Source organism: Clytia hemisphaerica, unplaced genomic scaffold (genome assembly GCF_902728285.1).
Source record: "Clytia hemisphaerica strain Z4C2 unplaced genomic scaffold, Clytia hemisphaerica genome assembly, whole genome shotgun sequence".
Lineage (NCBI taxonomy): Eukaryota > Metazoa > Cnidaria > Hydrozoa > Leptothecata > Clytiidae > Clytia > Clytia hemisphaerica.
This window is the reverse complement of record NW_027104428.1, coordinates 503,469-530,600: the sequence shown is the minus strand read 5'-3', so window position 1 is coordinate 530,600 and position 27,132 is coordinate 503,469. Positions and strand designations below refer to the sequence as shown.

At 35.6% G+C, this 27,132-nt stretch overlaps 1 protein-coding gene across 3 annotated transcripts in view; it reads right to left on the bottom strand.

Annotated features, from left to right (window-relative positions):
• Positions 1-160: 160 nt before the first annotated feature.
• The window catches only part of LOC136820482 (uncharacterized), a 34,727-nt gene continuing 7,755 nt past the window's right edge, over positions 161-27,132 (bottom strand). The window contains exons 10-35 of one of the 3 annotated variants that reach the window (XM_067076664.1): positions 26,550-26,825; positions 25,832-26,044; positions 25,224-25,346; positions 24,481-24,625; positions 23,670-23,824; positions 23,059-23,244; positions 22,559-22,786; positions 22,067-22,174; positions 21,004-21,237; positions 20,299-20,457; positions 19,667-19,807; positions 19,055-19,345; positions 18,435-18,629; positions 17,262-17,645; positions 13,895-14,200; positions 12,042-12,569; positions 9,199-9,321; positions 8,270-8,578; positions 7,235-7,504; positions 6,003-6,074; positions 5,472-5,699; positions 5,083-5,212; positions 3,470-3,666; positions 2,464-2,554; positions 1,976-2,092; positions 161-911 (exon numbers count right to left, since the gene is read on the bottom strand). In XM_067076664.1, coding sequence (XP_066932765.1) covers positions 2,020-2,092; positions 2,464-2,554; positions 3,470-3,666; positions 5,083-5,212; positions 5,472-5,699; positions 6,003-6,074; positions 7,235-7,504; positions 8,270-8,578; positions 9,199-9,321; positions 12,042-12,569; positions 13,895-14,200; positions 17,262-17,645; positions 18,435-18,629; positions 19,055-19,345; positions 19,667-19,807; positions 20,299-20,457; positions 21,004-21,237; positions 22,067-22,174; positions 22,559-22,786; positions 23,059-23,244; positions 23,670-23,824; positions 24,481-24,625; positions 25,224-25,346; positions 25,832-26,044; positions 26,550-26,825 — 5,165 coding nt within the window. In that variant the 3' untranslated portion in view covers positions 161-911; positions 1,976-2,019. The remainder of the gene's footprint in view (positions 912-1,975; positions 2,093-2,463; positions 2,555-3,469; positions 3,667-5,082; positions 5,213-5,471; positions 5,700-6,002; positions 6,075-7,234; positions 7,505-8,269; positions 8,579-9,198; positions 9,322-12,041; positions 12,570-13,894; positions 14,201-17,261; positions 17,646-18,434; positions 18,630-19,054; positions 19,346-19,666; positions 19,808-20,298; positions 20,458-21,003; positions 21,238-22,066; positions 22,175-22,558; positions 22,787-23,058; positions 23,245-23,669; positions 23,825-24,480; positions 24,626-25,223; positions 25,347-25,831; positions 26,045-26,549; positions 26,826-27,132) is intronic. The other 2 variants (XM_067076665.1, XM_067076668.1) reach the window with 2 other exon arrangements.

Sequence of the window (27,132 nt, the reverse complement as noted above, 5' to 3'; positions counted from 1 at the left end):
TCTCAAGAGACTTTCAAGAGATCTCAAGAGACTTCAAGATAATGAGAAAATTAATAAAATTGACCTAAAAATGCCTAATTATCCGGGGGTATGTCCGCGCCAAAAAAAAATTGAACATCAACCCTTAGAGAGACTGAATTTCGAAAATTTTGTCCTTTTTTAAACGTTTTAGCCACCCTTAGAGAGACATTTCCCCAAATTTCAGCCAACATCTTCAAATTATAGTCAAAATTTCACGAATTTATGACCCTTTGAGGGGGTCGATTTTTTATTTTCATAATTTTCTAACCCCTACAGACAATTTGCTTTTTAATGGTTTTTGTACCCTTTTGAAGGACGGCTCACACATACCGGGCACCCAATTTTCAGGAGATCCAAACATGCGAAGAATAAATTTCAGTGAAAAGAGGACTAAACAAGTAATATAATAATCTAAACAAAAATAATTAGCTATCAGAAAATAAAATCTTCGTCAAAAAACAAAAAAAATATCATTATAAAGACAGCAAGTCCAAGTTCAAACGAATCGCTATCCATGTCAATTATACATCAATTCGGGTCTGTGTAATATTCTTTTTACATTGTCATTTCTATCTACATTGTCAATAATCATAATGACTTATTCAGGGCTGTATCTAATAATCGATCTGTCCCTTCGTCATTTTATGACCATCTAATTACGTTAAAACGCTCAAACTCTACGGCACCGAAAGTCAAGTCATTTATATTATACAGCGTTTTTATCCAACATGGTCTTTTTCCACAGTTTTCGTCAACGTTATTTGAAAATCTTCATTGGAGGCGTATTTCGTTACTGTTTCAGGAATTCTCAAAAGTTCATTTCGTCCGTTATCTAATATGCTTACGTCATTCGAAGGTCAACGTTAGCCATCTTTATACGTCAACCAACCCTGATTACGTAATGAAAAAACATGACTAATCGTCATTCATGATATTACATCACGGAACCAATCGCTCATTGGTTGTAAGTGACGTAAAATCAGTCAATACATCACTTACAACCAATCAGCTATTGGGTGGAATGGAAGACATTGCAATGGTGCATATCATGAATACACGTTTTTTATAAGCTTTCAGGTGTTCTTAATTTTTTTTAGTTTCAAGCCTAGAAATATTTTTAACATGTTCCTCGTGTTCCTTTCACCATTTTGTGCGCATTTTGTCTCTACTTAAGATTGAACACCCTTAACCAGTCAAGTACTATTGCAAACTAGGATAAATTATCCTAGTTAGGCTTTTATCCTAAATAGGCTAGAATATTTATCCTAGATAAGATAATTTATCGTCTTCTTTACTCTTTTAATCAATTATGCAGATAAAGAACATTAACTTTAACCAAATATGAACTTCCTATTAGTGCGGAGTAAGAAAATATAAAACACTTATCCTAACTAAGATAAAATAGCTTAATTAGGACGAATAGTACATGATATTTTTATGTGTTACGCGCTTTTCCCGTCATAAAATAATAAATAAAATTGTAAATAACGCTGGTGTTATATCTTAATAGTATCTATTTGAAGATTTTCTTTAAAAAAACAATCATCATAAGCAAATTTATCACCAAGAAAGTTTGATGCTTAACATTTGGAGTTTGTAAAGTACTTCTTGAAAATTGAATAACTTCTGAACGCACGCTGACTGGGAGATGAGACTTCACAAGCATACTTTGCTGGTTCGAAATTACTCAAATTCATGCAAATCTCGATGCGGATCTCAAAGTTTATTCAATAAATCAAGTTTTTCTTCCTTTTATCCTAATTAGGATATAGGTTTTATCCTAGTTAGGATAATTTATCCTTTTTAGGCTAAATACTCGCATTTATCCTAGTTTGCAATAGTTCTTGACTGTTAACACAATCGAGGCCCAAGTATATTTTCAAATACATCAAATAAGTACTGGAAAAACATTGGCAGTGAGGTCAGATTGGGGTTAATTTGTAAACAAACAAACCATACAGCACCACCAAAAGAGATTTTTTGTCAAAATGTTTCCGTTCATCTTTCGGGTTTCTGTTCGTCATCTTCTTTTCTCGTTCGTGCCGCTATGTTCTTCTTTTTCACTTCATTCCTGAAAATGAAAAAGTATTATTATTGAAAAAAAGTAGGAAAGGCTTTAACCAAATTTGTAATATTTCGACATGCTAAAAAAGCTCTACACCTTCCAAAAATCCCCAAAAAATCCTAAATATAAAAAACCGCAAAAATCCCCAAAATTCCCTAAATCACGAAAAAAAACTTGTCCTTTTTGGGGAGTGATTAACCCCTTTTCTGCATCACTGAGCTTTATAAAGAGATTATTTGGTCAGTGAATGCATCCCCAAGAAGAAGACCTTTATTATTTATGAGATTTCCGTAATTTGTAATCACTATCCCTATTAAAGCAACAGAAGAGTTTGATTTTTAAAAGGTTAAAAAATAGCTATTTCACTGGATGCAAACCTTTTGACGAAGATAAGAGCAGCCCAAAGAAATCCAGCCACTCCAACCACAGCACCCAGCAATCCAATGGCGAAATAAGCTGCTAAAAGACCTAAAATTAAATACATTGTTCGTTTGTTTGTTTGCTGGTAATTGTTAATTATTGTTGACATAAAAAAAACAAATAGCTACTTTTTTATGTTCTTAAATGAATATTCTACAGGGACATAGCGTTGGTTTCCAATGCTTAATTTTGTCTTTAAATTCTTTAGGGTCATTAAGATGTCGAAGTTCTTGGGGAAATAATTTCCATATTTTTGGGCCTTGATAAGATAGAGATTCCTCACCATGGAACACTGTTCTAATGTTTCTAGGTTTGAAAAACATTTGATGTCGTGTGTTCGTAGACTTTTCATTATGAACAAATATTCCATCGTTTAGCTTTGAAATGTTTGATTTGCATCTTAATAGTTCTGTTACCAGAAGCTGAATATTGCGATGATGGAAACTTACTGACTTACCTTTCTCGAAAAGTTCTTCAAAACTCAATTTTCTTCAGGGAAGACTAGTCTTAAGCATCGTTCATACAGATGGTTATTTAATTGTCTAGGCGGCGGCTATGAAACATCCAAACTAACGGACAATACTCTTGGGTACCTAATAGCCGTCCCCCCCCGCTAATTAATTTTTCGAAAATTTTCCACCCAGGGCATTCTTATTCCAACCCCAAACCCCCCCCCCCCGCTTATTAATTTTTGGGAAAATGTTTTTGAAAGTTCCCTCTTTTGTCCTAATTCTGCTGTATTAGCCTCCTTTTCAAAAATTTTCCACCCAGGACATTTTTATTCCAACTCCCCCTGCTTATTATTTGAGATTTTTTCCAACCCCCCCGCTTATCCAAACTCCCCGGCTATTAGGTACCCGAGAGTAGTTAAACTCCTAACTGAATACCACGATTTCCAACGTCCATCTGACGTTTTATGGATGTTCCAGACGTTAGATGGACGTTGTTTTGACGTTTTCTTACCTCTACTGATTTGATGTCTGTGTTTGGGTTTGATTAATTTCGCAATCTCGATATCACGGTTATGAAATAGTTTATCAGTGACTTGACACAGCTCTGGTGTGAAACAGTTGACTGAAAAACATTGATCACGATTCACCAAATACGCTAAATCGCATCCACCAGACGAACAACATTTACTGAGACATTGTGTGATGTCACTGAAAAAAAATATCACGGAAACGGTTTTTTAACGGTTAACTATAAGCTATAAGACCGAAAGAAAACCGTTAACAATATGATTAAACTCTAATCCCGGTAAATTCAAAGAGAAGGGAAGGTTAAAATCAAGCCAAGTTACACAAACCATTCTATAACCACCCCTGAATATGTTCCCTTTGTCTACCCCGGGGAGAAAGATTAGAAAACGGATATCAAAATTGGTGAGAGGAACTAATGCATTGTTTACCCATGATAGGGCTTCAATATTAGGTACTCATACAGGAGTGTTTAAGGGACAACTTCCTACGGTATCGTAGGAAGAAAATTTGTCAGCGGTAAGGGCTGAAAGTTAATCGACAGCCTCTTACCAACTTTTGCTTGTTCTCCTACGCAGCTACATTTTTAACAAACGCTCGCCGTGTTTTCCACCTCTGACATGATTATCAACAGGGGATTAACAGACTAGCTCACGATAAGTGTGCACTCTTTTTTCATTTACTTATAACTTTTGAAGGAATTCTTCAATCTTTATAAATTTGGTATCATTGGAAAGATATTAGTTAGTGGAACAATTTGAAATAAAAAAATCTTTAGAATAATTCTAAAAATGAAGATGAAAATGAAGAAGAAAAAAATGAAGATCTTGTAGAAAAGTGCTACAACTTTCATTTTTACTGGAGAGATTCTTTGATCTTTGGAGGTCATCACTGTAAAAAAATTTCACTACAATATTTATTCAATACAAAGTTATGATACAAAGTTAATAAGTGATTGACCCCAAAAAACAGCAGAAAACAGCAGAAAACAGCGTTTTTGAACGTCAATTAGCTTATAACTTTGTTTGATATCTTTTGACTGAATGATTATTTTTGAGAAGTTTTTTCACAGTGATGACGTTCGATAATCAAAGTTTCACTTCAGTGAAAATGATAGTTATAGCACTTTTCTACAAGATCTTCATTTTTTTCTTCTTCATTTTCATCTTCATTTTTAGAATTCTTTTGAAGATTTTTTTATTTGAAATTGTTCCACTCGCAAATATCTCTCCAACGATACCAAATTTATAAAGATTGAAGAATTCTTTCAAAAGTTATAGCTAAAAGAAAAAAGAGTGCACACTTATCGTGAACAGACTTTAGTTCTGAGCATGGAGAAAAATTCTTCACAAGTAATACGAATAGACCTTTTCCTAATAATCACGATGTCATTTGGAATAATCAAAAACTCCCGCCCAACAAGTTTTAACTTTGCTATTTTTGTTGCTTTTTCCAATCATCCGTTGAAACGTGGAGTTATCACGATTTGTGCTGAAGTTTTTTCAACATGACATCGTGGCGAGGAAAAAGTTTACAAAAGAAACGCTCAGTTACAAATCTTAACCCCCTCTAATTTGCAACGAAACAAGATGTACTTACTTTGCTTTGCCGAGATAAGAGAAATTGCCAGCTTTCATACCACCAATAAGCGTTTTGTTTTTGTAGACTGGACCATGTTTCACTTTATTGATACTGCATACTCCCTCTGATTGTACTTTAAACTCGATGCCTACAAAGACAGATGAAAATAGAAAATTCATTCTTCTGTCAATGGCCTGTAATGAGTCCAACCAACACGAAAACCTAACCATGAAAGCCTAAATACAAAGTCTGCCACAAACCTTCTGCCATTTGTCAAATGGAATAACTCGAGAAAGTTTCCACAGGTCTCTTTAACGGTCAAATTACGGGAATTTCTTGCCTAGCTTAAAGTCATTTTAATAGAACAATGAAAAATTTCGTAAATTAAGAATAAAAACTGAACGAACCGTCCGTGATAGCCGGCTGTGATGATCCACGGTTTTTCGAAATGTACGCCAATTTAGGGCTCAATGCAGACGGCTTCGCGACAACGGCTTGACAATCTGCCTCATTGAAACATCCAACCGCATAACATTTATCAGAGAACATAAACGCCACATCACATAAGGGCGTATTACAGCAACGCCCTACACAACTTCTCATGTCAATACCACGTCCAAGTTGAGTAAATTTACCTGAAAAGTTTCAAATTTTTGATGTAGACATTTTTATTTGGCTTTCTTAGATTTTAGGGTCGGGCCAGGAGACCAGCTAACCTAATTGGTCTCGCATAGAAATTGTGAGCTGTTCGAGAACGTACAAGCTGATTTCAGTTCGGTAGTTTCTAATCTAATAACAAAAGAGAATAATGACAAAATAATCCACAAAATGCTGAAAAAAGAACTTTAAGAACCATTTTTAGGATAAAAACATTATTAAGATACAGGATAGGCTACAACATTAAAAAATCGTGTAGAGATGTCAAACTTTGACTTTACCTGCGTGTATTCCACCTCTAAGAGTCACATTATAAGTGATTGGACTGTCAGAACATGTTCCTTCATTTGAACCTAAAAAAATATTCAATATCGTATAATTGGTTGGAATCAAGTTTATTTTGATTCTGATAAAGGGCATCTTACACAAAAACATCTAAAAAACTAGTTATAATTTTTCTCGGCAGACAAATTTGCATGGGCAAGGAGCCTTTGAATGACCTCTTCGAGCCCCGAAGGGATTTTCAGCATCAGTAAGGAGAAAGGATCCAGCAAGCACCCAACAATCTTCATCTAACGTGTTATGAATGCATTATGGACTTTGCTTTGACGCTTTGTGTAAGGTGTGAAGAAAAAAACGCCCTTTAAAACAGTTTTTCTATTACCAGCTTATCGAAAAGCCTTTGCAATTTATAAAGATCACGATGCGATGGACAGAAAAGACCAGAAAGTAACAGCACACACAGTACATACCAGAATATGACTTTCACCAAACGGCGTAAAACCCTTGCACGTTGCACGTTTTTTCTTCTTATAAAACCAGTACATTTTGGCCGAGGCTTAGCTGCTCTATTTTTTTCATGATTTCCAGGCTTGAATGTTCTTAAGATGTTCTCAATATGTTTTTTTATTCACTTATAAACTTAAAAGTGGCTCAAAATCAGCTTTCCTTAGCCATTCCTGAAAACTGAGGCTGAGATTGTTCTTAAGTTGTTCTAAGGTTTTCACTGATATCGAGCCTCATATTCTTATGAAATTGTTCTTTAAAAGACGTGTGGAAAGGAGAGAAAGTCCAAAATAATCAAAGAAAGAAATCGAGATTAAATGTATTAATCGCACGATGAGTTATTTTTTCTTTTTTGGCGCCCCTTCAAAGAGAGCAATTAATCGTTAATTGCACCCTGTAGATTACATATATTAATTTTGTAAACACCCCAGTATTAATAAATAACCGTCTAGAAATTCCTAAGATAATGTCAAGAGGGGTTAAGGGAGGGTAGATGTTTCAAACTCTATCCTTCTCGGTTCAAAATTCCCATAGGGGACCTTCAAAGCTATGGTGCCTGCCCAGTAAAATTGAGAGCTAAGTGTACTTCTTTAATGGAAAGGAATTTTAGAGTACTTTCTCACAAAGAAGTTTCTAGTTGATTTATCTGTTGGAACTGTGTCTGTGACACAGATTTGTTTGTAAGGAAAAATTTGGGGAATTCGAAAGCCTCATAAACTATGCTTACCAGCATCCCAGTAACCTTCAGTTATAATATCATCGTCAACTTGTTGTTCAGAAGATATAATATCATGCTGTATGGAATTTGATGTTATGGTATTATGTTGTATGGAATTTGATGTTACGGATGATTGTGAATGAGGGTGGCTTTTATGGCGTTTGGCGGATGCAGTGGGGCGGACTTGATGTGTTAAGTTACGAATGACAATATTTATGAGGTCATCTGTATCAAGCGCAGTGGAATACATTGAACCTAATATGTCTTTGTCTGTCTCATCTGAAAATGTAATATATGAGTAATAGTGTCAAATGAATAGTATGAAAATGTAATATATGAGTAATAGTGTCAAATGAATAGTATGAAAATGTAATATATGATAATTATAATAGGTGTACGCTATGAAAAGGTAAGATAGGTCGTTAATGTACTTACTAGAGACTTGATGTACTTACTGGGTTACTAGAGTCTCTTCTTCAAAGATTAGGACGTTTCGTAGAAAGATTTGAATTTTTGAGTATTTTACGACCTTCAAATCGAAAGCGACCAAACTTTTCGTTCGAATTATAGAGGTTCGAATTGAGGTGAATTGAATGTATGTTAGGGAAATGCACCAAACCAATAATAAGTGTATATTATATGCTATGAATAGTGCAGTGCTGTAAAGAATGCGGTATACTTTGATCAATGAATGAACCATATTGAATGCAACCCTATGCAGTGGTAAAGGGGGTCAAAATTTACGGCGGAGAGTCTTGATTTGAAACACTCTCCGTCACTTTAATCCTTAGATCCGCCACTACTACGTAACCACCATGGGACAGTTATAATTTTAAGATATCAGTAACATGAAAGAGCTCTGGAGTATGGCCCCCTAAATGTATGATTCTGACCTGTCGATTTGAGTGTGTTTTCAAATTTAACTGACATGTTGGTGGTCATATACTGAAATAGTTGTAAGAGTCACATGAACAGTGAAAAAGTATACCAAATTCGTGGTTAAAATGACGTCTGCAAGTCTTGCAAAAAAATTACACCACTTACCTACAACTGATAATGGCATTTTATCTTGATTCAAAAACGAGATAGCTGGATTCAAATTCAAACTTGTGATATCAGAAAACATCGTCGGCGAAGGTTTGCACATTTCCCTTGTCTTGCATTTGACAGCAAAACAAAAAGAGCCTAGTTTATAAGCTACGTCTGCATTGGATGATTTGCAACATCGTTCTATACAGTCGTCCATGCTGTTCACGCGCCCGAGCTTCGTGAACATCCCGGAGTGCATACCTAATCTCAGGGTAGCGTTGTATATGATTTTACCGGCGTTGCAGGAATGCTTTTTGGGTTCAGCTGAAGATTGAAGAAAAATTGAAAAAACTCCATCATCCTCGCATTCAGTAAAGTTTAAAGTTTTTGCATTAGAGTACAATACGCCGTGTCAATTCAAGACAGCCTTAAGTCCATTTTTTCCATTTTGAGATAATTGACTTTAAAGGTTGAGATGTGTTGGACTTAAGGCTACACATTTCATGTCAATGCTTCATAGGAAATAAAATTTGCACTTAAATTTAGGACTTAAGGCTGTTTATGGTTGATATATTATGGAACATTTGAAATTCTTATTTTTTTTGAATTGCAAAATACACCTCTTTCCCATTAGAATTCTGTGGACTTAAGGCCGTTTTTGGAAAGCGTGCATGCTGAAATAAGGGGTTATGGTTTTAAGTCAATTTTCGAAAAAATGGACTTAAGTCTGTCTTGAATTGACACGGCGAATGTATTATGATAGAATGGCTTCAAATTTTAAAAATTAAAACCTTTCTTTCTTTAAAACAAGCTTTAGAGATCAGATACTGACTAGACTGAGACCAGCAAACCGAATTTTTCACTCATTCATCTGCTATACAATAAAAAGCTATAGACGCCTAATACAGGTTAGCTAGTTACTGGCTAAGATACAAATTACTCACCGAGAACTGGTGTAGCGAGACTTGCTTCTGATGATTTTGCGTCTCCTTTTGTTGTATTTGATGACGAGAGGGATGTTGAATTATTGCTGATCTCCATCTTTTCGTTCTCTTTCTCGTTCAAGTCTGAAAAAAATATCAAGAGTTCTAGGTAAGAGCGGGAACAAATTGAATTGATTGAACACATTTGTCTCGGAAAGCCTCCCTCTTCCTTCCCCTTGCCATCTCTTCGTTGAATGTATAAATGAATGAATGAATGAACGAATGAACGAATGAATGAATGAATGAATGAATGAATGGAAAACGAATGAAAAATGGAAAATGAATGAATGAAAAATGAATGAAAAATAAATAATTTGGATTAATGAATAAATGAATTAACAAACTAATGAATGAATAATCGGATACTTGGGTGGAAGGAATGAATAAATGAATGAATGTACGAATGGATGAATGAATGAACTTACGATCGAACGGATCAGATTCTAGATCATGATCAGTGTCTGATGTTCTGGAATTTCCAGCCACATTATGTGTTGATTTAATAACATATTTTGTCACTGGGGACGTCGGCTCGTTGATGTCGCCCAAACCCTTATAAAGGGCCTTTAGAGGCCGAATAACTCTATCTTGATCGAAAGTCAGTTCTGCCACAGTGTCTTTGACAAAATCAAGAGCTTCACTGACACCTGTTCGTTTGTGGAATGAAATGAATGAATAAATGATTGAATGAATGGATGACAAAGGTGATGGATGGTTTTATGTATTGTATGTTTAAGTCAAGATTACGTCATTTCTTCTGATAAAAACACGATGAAGATAAGTCAGGAGGTTGGAAAAATTGTTAATCAGAGTGAGGAGAACGAATTAACCTTCTTAGCGTAAAAATATATTGTGTACATTGTGATAATAAACACTACAGCCTGGTTTGTACAGATTCTAACTCTAATCCCACTGAAAATAGTCAGATAAGCAAATCCTCACTGAAAAATATTGTGCTATTTTTTCTATTATCTCCACTGAATTCTCTGGCTCGAAAACAATGTCCAAAGTCCCAAGCCATAAAAATATAAGAATATCAATCCCCATCGAGTGTTGGTCCATTATTTTTACCCTAACTGTGAGAAGTGGGTGTTAAAACGCCTTTTCTAAGGCAAAAATAACCAAATTACCCTGCCATTCGCCAAAATTAGTTCTCGCTAAAATTAGTTCCCTTTAGGTAATGTTTTGTCACTAATGTTAAGTTCTAATGGCCTTCTTTCTACTACTTCTAATCTGGTATAAGTCTAAAAATAATTGTATCTTATTAATAGATGGTGGGTCAGATTTTATGATATGTCGTGTTGGTAGTAATGAGATTGACTGGTGGATGTTGATGCATGATTGTGTCTTATTTACTGTCAGAGAATTCGTGATGTGATGCTATTAATTATTGGTGTTTCATTGGAGCCATTGTTGGTATTACAATATTCAACATTATTGGGCTGTATTGGATGTTAGATTGACGTTATTTGGACGTTATATGTAGGTTGAAAAGTTTTTTGTTTAAACTATAGAGTGCAGAAGTGATGCATTTATTAGTCTTGGTGATGGCAATGTGTTTTGCTTGATGATGGATGTGTCACTGTAATGTTAGCTAGACCAAATCATTGTTAGCCAGTATGGTGTTTTAGTGAAAAGTACATGTTTTTGGAGGGATTTGTGTAATTCAATTGCTGCAATGTTGAATTTATTGTTTGTTGTGATTGGTCAGCAGTCAGGGTACTGGTGAAGGATTTGAGAGTTGTGGCGAGTGTGGATGAATATTGACTGAATGAATAGATAGGATATGGATTTGATTGGATGGAATGAATGGACGAAAATTGATTTTGGCTGTATTTTGCTAAGATGTTAGGTGCATTGATATTTCGATAAAGTTGCTGAACGAATGAATGAATATGGATTTGTTGGGATGAATGGATGAACATTACTTTATTGTGTGATTTTGACTGAATGGTCATGAATGGTTTACTGAGATGGTAAGTACATCTACATTTCAATAAAATTGCTGATTGAATGAATAAATATGAAACCCATATGGAATAATGAATGACTTGATTTCATGGACTGGATGAATGAAAATTATTATATTATTGTGTGGTTTTTACTGTGTGATCATCAACGTTTTGACATTTCGATAGATTTGCTGACTGAATGAATGAATAAGGATTTGATGGAATGAATGGATGAAATTACTTTATTGTGATGGTTTGCTGGGATGGTAAGTACATTTGATATTGTGATAAAATTGGTGACTGAATGAATGAATAAACATTTTTTACTGTGTGGTCATGATAATATGTGTGAAAAATTGTGTTGTTCGGAATGTATGGTCATTATTGATTTACTGAGATGGTAAGTACATCTGACATTTCGATAAATGATTGGTATATGACGTGGTATTATATGGTATGAAAATGTGCGAATGTCAACGAAGGAATGATTTAGTGTAATAAATGATGGTTTGATATGGTTTGAATCTTTTTGAATATTAGGAGGGGTTTATACCAGAAGAGTGATTGGTTCAGCAAAATTTGGGAGCAAATTTGCATAATTCTCACACTTCCTTACACTAAGTTTATTTATTGATAGTTATTTCTAAATTCGCACTCTATAAAAAAAGTATGGAAGAAAATCCATTGCTGGATATTCTCTCCAATAAAATGTTATTAGGGGGTTTTACAACAACTGAGTCTCCACAACATATTGATGCTTCTTATAAATTTACTCTCTTTTTGAGGAACATGGAAAAAAATTCATTGCTAAATATTCGCTTCAAAAATGATATTAGAGATTTCAAAACTTACTCTCTACAACATTTGATTTTTTCTTGTAAGCGATTCTTGGTATGAAAGAAGTTGCTTTAGCTTTCCTGGTTTGACATAAATCACTTCTGGAGCATTTCACTGTATAGCAATCCTTATCAATCATGAAACTAAGATCACAATCTTCCTCTTTGCAACATTGGCCCATACATTCTTTCATAGTAGTTGCTTGGGTATGTTCTCTGAAATCACCAGAGTTGATTCCACCAACCAAAGTTCGATTCTGAATCTCTTTACCATCCCATTCACAAATGTTTTTACTTTCTGTGTTGGTCATGTTTGAGGTATTGGTTAAAACAGCTTCTTCATGATCTTGCGTTTTTGGTTTAAAACGTGGAGATTCTTGTTTTTTAACTGCATTCATTTCAAAATTACTTTGTTGACCTGTATTGAGTTTAGATTCAGTTGTGGTAAGCTTGGATATCGGTTCACTTGATGTTGTATCATTTGATGGTGATGGGAGATCTGTTTTCGTTGCTGCAACTGTGGTGCTGGAAGCTATTGAAGGTTCTATGATTGACAGGCAGTTGGAATTTACAGGTTGGTTGTAAAACTAGTATAAATATCATATAATTAAAACGTATCCAAATTATGTAAAGCTGCATAAGTACATTATCTAAATCTAGGATAAGGTTTCAAAACTGGAATAAGCTCAACCTTTTATCTCTATCCAGATTCGTAAAACATCAAAACCGTTAGTTGGTGATGAAAATAAAATATATGGATTCTCCATAACACAAACACGCATGGGGAAAAGTTAGATTTATCCGAGTTATTAATAATTCTTTAGGGAATCAGTTTCAAACACCCAATTCTCACAGACCCACTGGAACCCCTTCCCACTGGAAAAATTGGCCAAAATATCGTCCCCAGTGGAAAATTATACACAAATTTTTTGTTCTTGCTGAAAATATTCATACATAAGCAAATTCTCACTGCAAAATATAGTGCTAATTTTTCGATCCTAGTTTCGACTTTTCTGGCTCGAAAACAATGGAATTCAAATCCACGGCCATAAAGAATATGGGGATATCAATCCCCATCAATTTTTTGTCCGTTATCTATACCCCCACTGGCTGAGAAAAATCGTACAGGGTCTGTGAGAAGGGGGTGTTTTTGATACCGATGAAGGGAAGATTTGGAGTTACAAAGGCTCATATTATGGAAATACCACTACTTACACAGTCATCAAGAAGCGTCAAAGTCTTCGTAAGAAAGCTCGTATTCAAGTTAGTTCTCATGTATTATGTCTTCCAGTCATAAAGGTTATAGTCATCAGTATATTGAGGAAAGTTGCAAACGTCAATCGTTCATGCAGTAGTTCTTTTGTGAGAAAAATAAAATTAATACTGTCAAATGTTTAAACGGGGATTGTTGTCGAGTTAAATCAGTTAGAGTTGTGTTTCGAAAAAAAAATGAAAAAAGACAAGCGTCAATACGAATGTACAGAGTCCCCGTGATAGGTCCATTGTGTAAGTCTCTCACGTTGGCAGTTAGGCATTGGTAGAATATTAGTCCGCTTGTCAACCACTCTTAAGTGGTGCAGGCTAAATTAATCGTATTGCTTAGAGCTAGTAGCAAGTTTATGTATCTGCATTTTCGAATACTACTTAGGTGACTGAGGGGATTGGAATAATACCCAGTTTTGACTCGCAAAATTGAGAGCGGTAAAAGTGCCGATTTAGCGTCGTCTCAGTCAATCAGGATTATGAAAAATCAGAAGCTAACCGTCTCCGTTGCTGAAAACCACACATACATAACATAAACTCGCTAGTAAAGTAAGTCATAACCAAATCTCAGCGTATAGTCTCTAAATAAAAAGAAAACAAACTTACTTTGTTCTAAGGTTTCATGTACCGAGCGCATCAAAGCCATTTCAGGACTAAAAATATTAGCATTCTTAGCTGGCCTTGTTCTACAACTTTCACGGCTGTGACATGCAACACCGTAACAATCTTCTTGTATCTTGAATGCGATATTGCAGCCAGTGTTTTCGCAACACTTTTGTTTACATTGATCAAAGGTTGCTACGTGACCCATATCGGTGAAATTTCCAGAGTTGATACCCTCAATGAAGGTCACATTGGATAATTCGGTTTTGACAGGACATGGTTTATCAGGGAAGGAAGTTCTTCCAAAAGCTGGAATAAATTATGGAAATTTTTTAGTCTAGATTTGAAAAAGTTTTGAACCCAAAAGGATCATTTTGGTAGAAAATTAAAACTTCTCGGTAGTCTTTAGGTTATTTTGCGTTTCACGCGATGATTGTTCGTTGAACCCAACTCAACTCACTTTCACGCGAGTCAATTTTACATAGTTTTTTTATTTTAAAATAACTTAAGTAATTGCAGTAGCGTGGACAACAGAGTTGCAAAATTTGTGTACTGTAGGAGGGGAGATTTTAGTGACACTGTAATTATATATTCATAATATCAAGAAAAGAAAATTAACCAAATTTGCTTTTTACAATACTTTAAGTTTCATGTTTCCAATCGTCAGTTGTAAACTAAATGTTGAACAAAATTCTCTTCCTATTCATACATCGTACAATAATTAGAGTAATTAACAAGGGAATCAATACGTGTCGTAAAATTTGAAAAAGAAATTCTATTGGGAAATAAAAAGTTAATCTTTTGATTTATAATTTGCCAGTACATATTTGTTAATATGGCGGCACTTCGCAATAATTTCTGATCTTTTGTTTAAGATTTCCTTTTTGTTTTTATAGCTTAAGATTTCGAGTTTTTCATTCAGACATAATTGGCATGTTTTGGAAATGTTATTGTATGCCTTCGCTTGGGAAACAATTGACCATTTTAATTTGGGAATCACGCCTTTTGATTTCATATCCCAGATGTGTGTCGAGAGTGTGGTGCTATTTTTGTAGCGCTCATTTTTAAATGATGATTTGTGTCCATTGTAACGTTCTTTGAATGTCCTTTCTGTTAATCCTAAGTAGACCTTTTTGGGTACGTTTTCCCCGGTAACTTCACATTTGTAAATGACCGATGAGATCTGGCAATTTCCTTCGAGGGGGCAATCATCTTTTATTGTACAATTACATGGCTCGTCTGTGTTGTTAATCCGTGACAGAAGTTTTTTGTTGTGAGATTTGATTATTGAGCCAATGTTTTGAGTGCAGCTATAGCTCACCTTTACGTTGTTTCGATTGAAAATTTTTCGAAGACCGTTTTCGTTGGTAAAATGTTTATCGATTAGGCGGAGAAATGATTTGGCAACGTTTGTTGATACGTTTTTGTTGAACGGTGGGTTGAACCATATTATATTACGTCTGCGATTTTTGGTGTGTGTTTTCGGTTTGCTAAATTCGAGTTTGAAGTCTTTGTAACCGCTATTCTTGAGTGCGTTTTCGTATTCAGTCTTAGCTTCGTTAAAAATAGTTTCGTTTGAAGAGTTTGTTGACAGTCTATTATTTATTGAAGTCGGTAGCTGCTCCAGGATATTAGATGGGTGGTTGGATGATGTGTTTACGTAAAGGAGTCTGTCGTTTGGTTTTTTGTAAGGTCGGTGGGTGCCATTGATAAGGTCAAGTGTTAGGTCTAGAAAGTTTACCACTTTTAGGTTAGTTAAAATGTCGATGTCGAAACCTATGTCTTTGAAGGTGTTGATAATTGATTGTTTCATCTTTTCGATCAGTCGTTTGCTGGATGAACGGATTAGCATCAAGCCATCATCGCGATACAAACCGTTGTTGTTTTTGTCATTAAGTTTTGATAGTTTTTCGAGGATGAAGATGCCTACGAGTTCGCATAATTCGGCTCCGTCGTAGCTTCCCATCGTCACATCAAAGGTACTGTGTGAATTGCTCTTTTTCCATGGTATATTTTTAGAGTACAAGAGGGATTTACGGCAATGCATTATTGTACGTATTTCTTCGTCGGTGATTTCTGTAAGGCGCTTTGCGAAGTTGAGAGCGTTTTCGAGGACGTTTTTGGAGATTGATGGGTAGAACTCTTTGATGTCCATCTGAATGAAGGAGCATCTGTTTTTATTTTCGATCAGTGTAAACCATTCAATGACTTCTGATGAATCCTTCCACTGTCTGACGTTAAGTTGTCGTCGAAGGTCGCGGTTGATTCTGTCAAGTATGGATTTTGTTACCTTGCCCAAATTGCTCTTGCAAGGGTTGATAAGTCTGCATGGATAATTTTGATGAAAGTTGTCTTTGTGGTCTTTAAGTGAGATAAAGGCTTCCGATTTTGGCATAATTTCGGCGCGGTTGTCGATTTTATAGGATTTTGCTATTTCTCTAGCTTCAGAGTTAATTGCTTTTTCGAGGAGCTTATCGGCTTTTTCATAAGTTTTGGTCACATTATTGTCCAATAGTCTGTTGTGCTCATCTGGAGGCATACTGTAAATGTTATTTGTTTTGTCGGCGAAAACGTAGACTTTCTCGGACTTACGAATTTTCTTAACATCTTCTTTCAACGTGCGTTGGAATTGGTCTGATGTGTTGCGGAATTTTATGTTTTCAAACAAATCAAACAGTCCTGATTCAAATTTTTGTAGTTCATTGCACGGTGGCGGCGTATTCTTGGTTTTAAAACCATAATAATTTTGGTTTGCGTTATCGTTTTCGTTTGCATTCTGGATCCAATACATTTTCCATCGCATACGTTTAAAGGGACATTACAGTAGTAAAATGTAAACATTGCACAAACCACGTGTCATTAAAGAGAACAATTAAAATCACGTGTCCAAAACAAACTTGTAAAACAATTGAACAATCAAAATTAGCCATATTTGGTTTGATTTTTATTTTGACATGTGACATTTGTTTTGATTTTGTATCTGCTGCACACAGTTTGTTTACAAATTTCGCAAGTACTGTTATGTCCCTTTAACTAGTAATTCCATTTTGTCAATCATATATATTCATAATATAAATAGATAATTACTATGTCATAAAAATATGCTCTACTTCACAAACTTTGCGCCCCTCTTGTCCACGCTACTGCTTGAGCCATTTCATGATACAAATAACCGGTTATCAATAAGATCAGATAAGATACGGTAGAGCTACAAAAGCAACCAACTTTCTAAAAGGGTCCCAAAATCACGAGGATTGGAATTTCATTACAAATTCAACAAATTTTAATCAAAACTTGGGGAAAAATTTCTCTCTAGAGGACCAAAAACTGGCCGTTCTTTATGACAAACCTAGTGTAATCGTACCCTTACTTGTGTTCTTGTGCCTATTGATGACTCTGTGTTTCACATACGCCAACTGTGGGTTATAGAAGTCGGAGAATGCTGGTTTGTTCTGGCAAGACTCTTCGGAGAAACAATGCACAGTAAAACATTGTGAGCTCAACATGAAAGCAACATCACAATCACCAGCCTGGCCACACATCTTGATACAATCGTCCATTGAATTCACTTTACCACGATCATCAAATTTACCAGCATTGATTGCAGATCTAAGAGTAACATTCACCAATGTGGGTGCAGCTTTATAGACAAGTTTCTGGACATCACCATTGTCGGCGATTGTTTCTTTGTAAACATGTTCTTCATTTTCAACATCGGAATCGTCGGACACTTCTTGGTGTTGCTTGTCAAGACCTAATGATGAAAAAGAAGAATTCATATGTACGTCATAATCTACTCCTAACAATAAACTGGGCGAAATAAGAGATTTCTAATCCTGGAAATATCTTGAAAATATGATATTTCCTAAACTTTGGAAATATAGAAAAGTCGTATTTCGATATTTACAAATGTATATGGAAATATCATATTTTCAAGATATTTTCAGGATTGGAAATCCCTTATTTCGCCCAGTGATGACCCTGATTTTCTCCAAATCTGTTTTATATAGATAACTCAAGTTTTCTCAGTCGGGAAGACTAATTTATTTTTTGAATTTCTGAGCGTAGAGCAAAAACACTCTTAATTCTACTTGGATACTACACTTGTAGACCGTAGACGAGGCGAATAAGAACGGGAAGGAGTGGAAATATATTGTAGAGGAATCACAAAATTGTATACCCGAAGAGTTGAAGGGTAAAAGACTGATGGAAACACAGAAGAAAACCACAGATGGATTACAGATATAGATTACAGATGTATTGGGCTATTTCAGAAAAGATTTGTACCCCCTTTGTTGAGGAGGTCTTTTTTTTAAAAGATCCCCTGGATTTTTTCCCAATTATTCAGGACCCTCTTTTTCCCTATTTTTGGACCACCCTGGATTTTTGACTTTATACTGACCACGCTGGATTTTCAACCCAATTTTACTGATCATCCTGGATTTTTTATTTTCCAGACCACCCTGGCCGTCAAACCTCCTTAACATAGGGGGTACAGACTATTTCTGGAATAGCCCATTATTGGTAAGAATAGATTCTATACCTGGTTTGAATGCCACCAATTTGTCACTGTTCGAAGTATCAGTCGTTGCATTTTTCGATGCTGTCTTTTCATCATCAGATGACATCGGTTTAGAAAGTTCTTCCACTAATTTTGTCCCCGATGCTTCTTTACCCTCTGCTGTGGCTGTTCTGTTATCTTTGTCGGAAGATGTCGGTAATGCTGCTAGTGTTTTATCTATGGTTGAAAATGAAGTTGTTTATGAATGGTTGAAACCATTTCCATTGTTGGTTGAATGATAATGATAGAGATGGGAGGGGGTGAAAATAGTGGAAAGCACACATTTGGATGCAATTTAGATGTGTAAATATCTAGATGGAAATTCTATAAAAACACCAGCCTAAATTTTGTCTAAAAAGTTCAAGCTTTTGAAATTACAAAACATATTGAAGAACAGCTTAATAATATTGACGACAAGATAAGAACAGGTGAGATTCAGCATACATTTGCTGATGCTTATAGATATAAAAAGATAAGCATGTAACATGCAGCTTTAAGATATACAGGGAAAGAAGTGAGCTCCTGTTTTAGACATTTGATGGTCCTTATGAGCGATGGCTTCAAGCAAAGACTACAAAGGGTAGTATAAAAATCACTCATACTTTTCTTCAACATATAGACATCGTTAGCCATTTGTCCACCTAAACCATATTTACATTTCCGGGATGGTAAATATCGTTGGTAATCGATTTCACCAGACTTGCCAACAAAACATTGTCCTCCTTTCTGTAGAGCGAAATAAGGAACGTTCAGTTTCTGTGCCACTTGTGCGCATGCGCCGATTGGATCAGAACGTTGTGCAACACTGTCGCGTAGCAACGGGTCATTTTTCTCCATACGTCGGAATGCACGGTCTTTCAAGTCGGCCCAACATCCAAGACCAATGACAGATCCTGAAAGTGGAGTTTGCATTGTTAAATAGTATGAGGATGATCAAATTCTTACTAAGCAAAATAGTTTTTGATTTATCTAAACGCTTCAAGCCATCAATTAGGACATAAGTTTTAAAATGCAATTTTAGAAGATATATTAGCATGTTTACTTGAGCTAAGCCTCTACTTTAATATACTATTCAAATCATTCTGACTCTGAAGTCATAGATGGAAACTGAACCACGCATTTTTTAGTAGATGTTACTGTGGCAATTTTGAGGGATTAGAATTTATAAAATTTTGTAGAATTTAAAGGATGTCTAATGAAATACGAGAACTCACCATCATCGAAGGTCTTATAAACATTGTTAGCAAACGGTCCACCTTTACCAGATTTGCATCCATCAGATTTTCCATACCGTTTGTAAGTCTGCTCACCATCAGGTCCACTGAAACATGCTCCACCGTTTTGCACGGCAAATACTGAAAATGTCAGTTAGTAACAAAGACGTTTAATTATTTCATTGCATCTTGGAGGAGGCAACGAAAGCGAGTTTGTAGATCCTAGGTACTCTCAAGTATTTACTTAAACTCTAACCTAATTTATATTTTATTTATGTCTATTTGATGGTAGCGAGTGTCCAAAGATTAAACAAGGCTTCCACCCTGAAGATCTACATATAGTCATGTTACAGTAGAGTCTCTTTAACTAGAACATGTTTTAATTGAGTTGTGGAATTTCGAGTTATAGAAACAGATGTATAAAGAAATATTTACTGAATTGAAAAAAAAACAATTTTAAAGATATCATGTGGAGTCTTCATAACTCGAGCCCTCACGGGGAGCACAAATTTGTTCGAGCTATGAAGTATAGACCGTTAAACTTGTTCGAATCAAGGAGTCATTTGAGTTATAGAGGTTTGGGTTAAAGAGACTCCGCTGTAGTAACCTGCATGAGAAATGATAAAACGTACCTCTATATCCTCTGTCCTGAGCAACTCTTGAACATGTGCTGACAGGGTCACTCCGTTTCTTATATGGTTCACTCAGTTTAGGATCTGTTCCTTCCATGAGTGGCATGGCGAAAGCTGTGATATCGAAATCACGCCAACAACCTTTATACGTGTACGGTACTGAAAAAGTAAATTAGGTTGCTTCAATTACGTTCACCTTACGTTCATAACGTCCATTTAACGTTAAATGAACGTTATAGTTACGTCACCGTCATTAGCTTAGTTTAAATATCTACCTTTTTGAGAGCAACGGCGTGACTGAGGTGATTCAGAACAACCCGAAGTTTAGATCTGCAAAATCGAGGACAGTAAAAGTGTTGATTTACCGTTGTCCTAAGTTAACCAGGATCCAGACAAATCAAAAACCAATCGTTTCTGTCGCACAAAAACACACAAACACAAACTTGCTATTAGCCAAGACAGTATTGTCAATAGCTTGGTGACACAATTGAGCTATTGAGTAGCGCTAAAGGCGGGTGATATTTCTAATGCTTCATCGAGATAGAAATATTGGTAGATATAGGTGAAACCATTTCCATAACGTTGCTAGTTCAAGGAAAATTTCAGTCAGATCTCTTTAGCTTTAGCTTAGGAAGCTTTAGAAAATAAAATAAATCAGGAAATTCTTAAAAAACAATACATAAACAATGCAACAATGCTACAAACCTGCATCGTCAAGGTCTTTTGGCGGGTTCCAATTAATGTATGCTATCTTTGGACTGTAATATTCCGATCGAGCTGATTTCAAACCACAATTATCATAAGATTTGCATTTGACCAGGAAACAGGTATTTTTGATGACGAAAGCCACATTACAAGTATCAGTATCACAGCATTTGGAAACACATTCATCGATACTGGAGACATGTCCTTTGTCCGTGAAATCACCAGAGTTGATACCTTTGGAAAATGAGTCCATAAATGTTAAGGTTTTGTTATTAGCAAGTATCCATCGCTGATTCGAACTAATTTTCTGTTCCTGATAAGGTGACACTACCACGAGCCTTTAATGCGCAGGTTTCTCTTCCAGACTTGATTTCTTATTTTACTAGCTTATAAACAATTCTCCTCGAGGCAAATAGTTTCCATTTTAATTCTAGGATGTATTGAATTATGGTGTGTTGTTAGCTTCCTACAGTTTTATATCAAATACTAGCCCTTCCGCTGAAAAGTAAAAAATTTGATTTGTGTCGACCATTCATCAAATCTTGATGATAAATGAAATTGTTTCCATCACTTTTCTTTCATATTACTCAGACCTGTTACTCAAACCAAACTTCGTCCGCTTTAAGCGTGAACTCTTTCTTGCTATCATGTGGAAACCACTGTTAAGGGAATTAGTCTAAATGCAATGGTTTCCACCAATGAAGTACAAGCCCAAAGGGCTAGAATCGAATCTCTAACCTTTCTCAGGCAAGAAAAAGTGAAGCCTTAAAATATGCGCCGTATTTTTGACGACGGATTGAATCTAGCAATTCTTTTGTTTTCCAGTGATATTTTTTTCAAAATTTAGCGGTAAATTTTAGTTTCAATCTGCCATTTGTGTAAAAACCAGGCTGGCCGCGCTAGGCCGCGCAACTTTGGTAAGATTTGTTGGCTTCAAATCCTACCAGGGAAATTCGATTCTAGCCTTTTGGGCTTATACCTTCCACTCATTTCCACATTGACATAGTTTCCACATGGTATTAAAAAAGAGTGCACTTAGAGCGAATTGAATTTGATTGATTACCTCCGTTCAGAGTGACATCGTTGTAGATTTTGGACACTCTCATATCTTTGCATGTTGATTCTTCATTGGAAGATGAAATCTCCCCTTTGGTGGAACCTGTTTCTGTGGCTGTAAAGAAAAAAGATGAAAGTACTTAGTGCCATATTTTCGGTCAAATAAGCACTGCGTCTGCGTCTGAAACTTGAATTTCAATGTAAGCGGGTCTGAACGTTGTCTGGAGTTTTCAAAATTCATCGACGTACTAAGCGACATTATATCGCCTCGACAACGAAGTAATGAAACTCTATAGAAGGAAAACATAAGGTGAACAATTTTCCGTGTTATGGCGCGTCATTTTAGACCTTGTTCAGACGTTACGGTTCCGAAACGAAACGTATCGTGTGAACGTAGTCTAAAGGATGGTTTGGATGCTTAAAATCAGGCGATGTCAAATTATAACAATGGCACTTCATGGGGTTAAGGTGGTAATAATAAGATTTCTAAACAACTCACCAATTTTCTGTGGTTTATATCTGGTCATGTAAGCAACCATTGGATGATAAGGTGACGGTTTAGCTGCTTTACTACGACATAATTTATCATCTAGACATTTGAGTGAGAAACACGTGTTCTTTACCATGAAGGCTAAATCGCACTCGTCTTGGTCGCAACAGTACTGGATACAATCCTTCATATTGTCAACATGGCCATGTGATTTGAATTTACCAGACCTGATCCCACCTTTTTTTAAAAAGAAAGGATAAATCATTTGATAATTTAATCTTATAAACTTTTCAATAACATTGAGTAAGAAAAATTTGTGAAATGTTAAGTTTTCCGCTCTACAAATTTCATTAAAAAAGCTTGTTTCTTTTTCATAAAAAGAAGGTCTTTTAGACTCGGTGAAATTCCTTCGCAGCTGAGAGGGATCGCGTATACTAAAAAGTTCTTCGGCCTTTTTGGTCTTATAACAGCAATCATGGATAGAAAATGCAAAAGAAAACAACCAGTACCTGTCAAGGTGACATTATTGAGGATAGGTTGATGTGAACATTTGTTTGCAGCTCCTTCAGTGGTTGAATCAACTGCTTTGGTGGAAGAAGGTGAAGCATCTGTCTTCTCTTTAGATTCCCCTGTTGCCGGAGATGCCGGTGGTACTGTCGATGATTCAGATTCTTCAACTACTGGCTCTTCCAGATCTAAAGAAAGCACATGAATTTTATAAATGTACTTAAATCTATAATAGCCCGGCATGTCTCTTTCTCGTCAATGGTCATGAGATAGTGAAGTTTCTTTGCCGAAGAGATTCTTCCCCTCGTCAAAAATGTTTTACTTTGAAAAAAGACTTCAATGTCTACTTTCATGACATAATTGCTTTTTCCACTCGACAGGAGTCAGATATTAAACCTCGATCCATAACTAATTTAAATGAAGCAATTCTGGAAAAGGATCTAATATAGCTTCAATATTTTGCTTAGTAAGCCAAGTAATCTGGGTCTTTCGATTGTTTTCATATCAAGGAAACTACGGCTAACCGGCTTGGCTATCTGAACTGAACTGAACTTTTATGAGGAAAGCATGAGAAATCCATCAAAGTTCTGAAAAAAACACGAAGTAAACAAACCTTCATCAGGATCAGCTGATAGGAAAGCAATTTTTGGATTCAAACCCGATGATTTTGCTTTTCGAACGCGACATAAATCTTTATTTGTACATTTGACTGCGTAACAATTTTCATCAATGAGAAATGCAGCATCGCATGCTCCGCTGTGGCAACACCTGAAATACGGAAATTTCATATTTTATTCACAAAAACGTTTTTCGACGTCCTTCTAACGTCCTTGATATTCAAATAGAGATGCATATGAATGGTGAAACCAATCAATTATTTGAACGCCGATGACTCTCAATTGAAACCGGAAAATTGAAAAATGTGATCACATAGTGCTGATACTAGTTGTAGCCTTTATCCTGAAAATTAAAACCACCATCGACACCCCGTATCACAAAACTTCCACCTTCTGGAAAAGCTGGTTAGAAATTGCCACTGGTGAGAAACAAGGACCATAAAAACAAATTTTACTTCCATTAGAATAAAGAGTGAACCTTTGGCCCCATTGAACAAGTACATATTAGAATTTTCAGAATCAATGCTAGATTTTTTCCTTCAAAATAAGAAAAAAATCAAAACATCCCACCACCCAATATTAATTTAAATGCTCTCTCATATCAACATTAAATTCTAGCTAGACTGCGCGTATCCCCGAAATTGATTTTGATATAAGGGATACACATCGTATATAAAAATCCTGTCCAATAGTACACGATATGCATCCCCCACATCAAAACATATCAGAGTGGATGCGTGTACTCTAAATTTTACCCCACATTACCTACTAAACAACGATATCAACAGATTGATTATAATAATATACCTTTGTTTACAGAGATCCATATCATCAGTGGTACCAAGTTGTGTGAATTTCCCTGCTCTCATTCCACCAACCAAAGTCACATTGTTCAAGGTACGAGTAGAGCGGCAATCGTCAAACAAAGTCTTCTTGGTCGTTCGTTTCGCTTCTGTATATGGGAGAGGAATATAGAATCATGGTATAGTGAATACGAGATATGGAAATTAATTGTACAATAATGGTTTTTCATGTTTTATGAAACTTCCGCCATTATGGAAACAAACGTTCGAGTTGCAAAAGGAATCGCCTATATAGATTCGAACGTTTGCTTTCATAATGGCGGAGATTACGTAACTTAACAAAACATGAAAAACCTAAACAACATATCTTAGCGCTATCTTAGACCGCCAGCACAAGTGATCTTGCTTCAGTTCTCAAGCTTAGTAGTTCACTTTTAGATAAACTGCTGGTATCCACTAACGGATTGGTGCCCCTTTACTTTTTTGCAGTTTTGTAGAGGTCTGTGATTCGGACTAGCTTTTAGACGAATGATGATGTTGCGTTTCATAAATTTGAGAAATTCACTGCAACCCAACGCAAATGAATTTTGGCTTATATTCGTTTGTAGGTATTTAAAATGTTTATAGGGCAATTCCTCATCTTCTGCGAAAAGATCTTGCTCGACTGACATAAATCCTAATAGTATCAGTAATATAAAAATGAAATCAAAAAGTACTTTTAAGGCTCTGGCTCTGGCTCTGTCTTACCTCTATGATAATCGACTTTGAACATTTCACCAGGTAATGCACCATCAGTGGTATATTGAATGTACATTCTGTTGGAATGAGATCTCACAATCTTTGGAACGGTGTTGGAACCACAGTAATTACCTGGAATGATGGAAGAATACAGTAGCAAAGTCTGTCAAAAATGTTACTTTAAACACAAGCCAATTTAAAAGTATTCTCTGGCCGCCATCAGTAACGTAAATAAAGCACACGAAAACGAGGTTGATCTAACAGTAGTTTAAGATAAACAGGAAAATTAGTATGGAAAAGTGACGAATTTCTCAGAAAAGTGACGAAATACCTTTTCCTTGGCAAAAGAGAAACTATCTGGTCAGGTCAACTTCAAGGGGTGATTGCAAAGATTTTTACACAAGTAACGAAGTTTTAAGGTATGCCTTTGATTGAACAATTTAATAAAGCAGAGGAATAAATGAATAATGAGATTGTATATTTTTGTATCTAACTTGTGCCGAGTAACTCTCTTTTTTGACAAAAAGACTGAAAAATAGATGTTATGGGTCAACTACATCCAAATTCTCATATTCTCTGCTACGAACAAAGAGCGAATATTCCCAATCCATACGTACCTATAACAGAATCATTAAGACCATCTCGAACTTCGAAATTCGCTTTTCCACAAGTATCTTTGTTTCCCAAATGAAATTGAGACATATCCAAAACAATCACCTCTCCTGGTTGACCGTGAATATTCCACATACAATCAACTGGTCCGGTAAATTGTTTTGGATAATCAGGACTTGAGATGGATCCATTCTTTTCGGTAAGTGTGGAACCACAATCTAAAAAAATTAAGTTGGGTGAAATAAAATACTTTAATATTTATACAGTATTAACTGTTTGAAGGTCAATACGGGAAAATGTTGACCGCTTGCGAGACCGCTAGATAACCAATCAGAACAACTTATTTCACCTGTATTGGACCACTTACGTCACAAACAGTCAATAGACTTTAACATTGGTACTTTATGCACCGTGATCCACATAATTTAGGTCTATGGTCTATGCCTTTTTTTTGGGTAGGTTTAGTCTCTCAATATTGGTACTGCAATGGTCGCACGGACTTTAGTGCCTAGAATTTAGATTCTGGGTGTTCTGATAAATAAACTTTGTTTCCAAAATCGATTAGCACCGTGTGAATTATAGTTTAAGAAAAGAACTTTTGAAATTTTTGGATCTGAATCTTTGACCTTTTTCTTACGAAAATTGAAAACAGTCAATATAAAATCCTTCATTTTTCAAGTATTCTAAATAAAAAAGAAATAAAAAATGTCCACTTCAACTTACAATATTTCGAGAAATCGCATTTCTTTGCTAACTCTTCAATAGAATCTTTCTGCAGTGCTTCATCATAAAGTTTAAACTCATCAATCATCCCGTCGAGAAATCGGGAACCTTTATGTCGTCCGATACCAACCCGATTATTCCAATCGGATGATAACAACCCATGACCTTTAGCTCGTGAATTTTCGGTTCCGTTGATATAAATGATGGCGTCGCCAGTGTTCGAATCATATGTGACTGCAAGATGGTTCCAAACATGTGGTTTGATCACTTTCTCACCTATAAAAATGAAAATTTGTGAAAATTTATGTTGGATGACTTGAAAGAAAGATAAGGAAAATTAATTCCAAAAAGGAAGAGAGAAAAATATCATCAATGGTTAAACTTTCAGTTTTTACATTTATAAAGCCAGCTGAGACAGCCAAAATTAACAAAATTCTATATTTAAGGCATATAACTATTTTAGAGATAACAGATCAGAAAAACACGTATGATGCTTTTTAGGTTTAAATTTTGGATGAATGAACACAATCCTTTTTAATGAAAACATGAAAATGGCATTTGGAAGTAAGATTTGTGAGCCTAG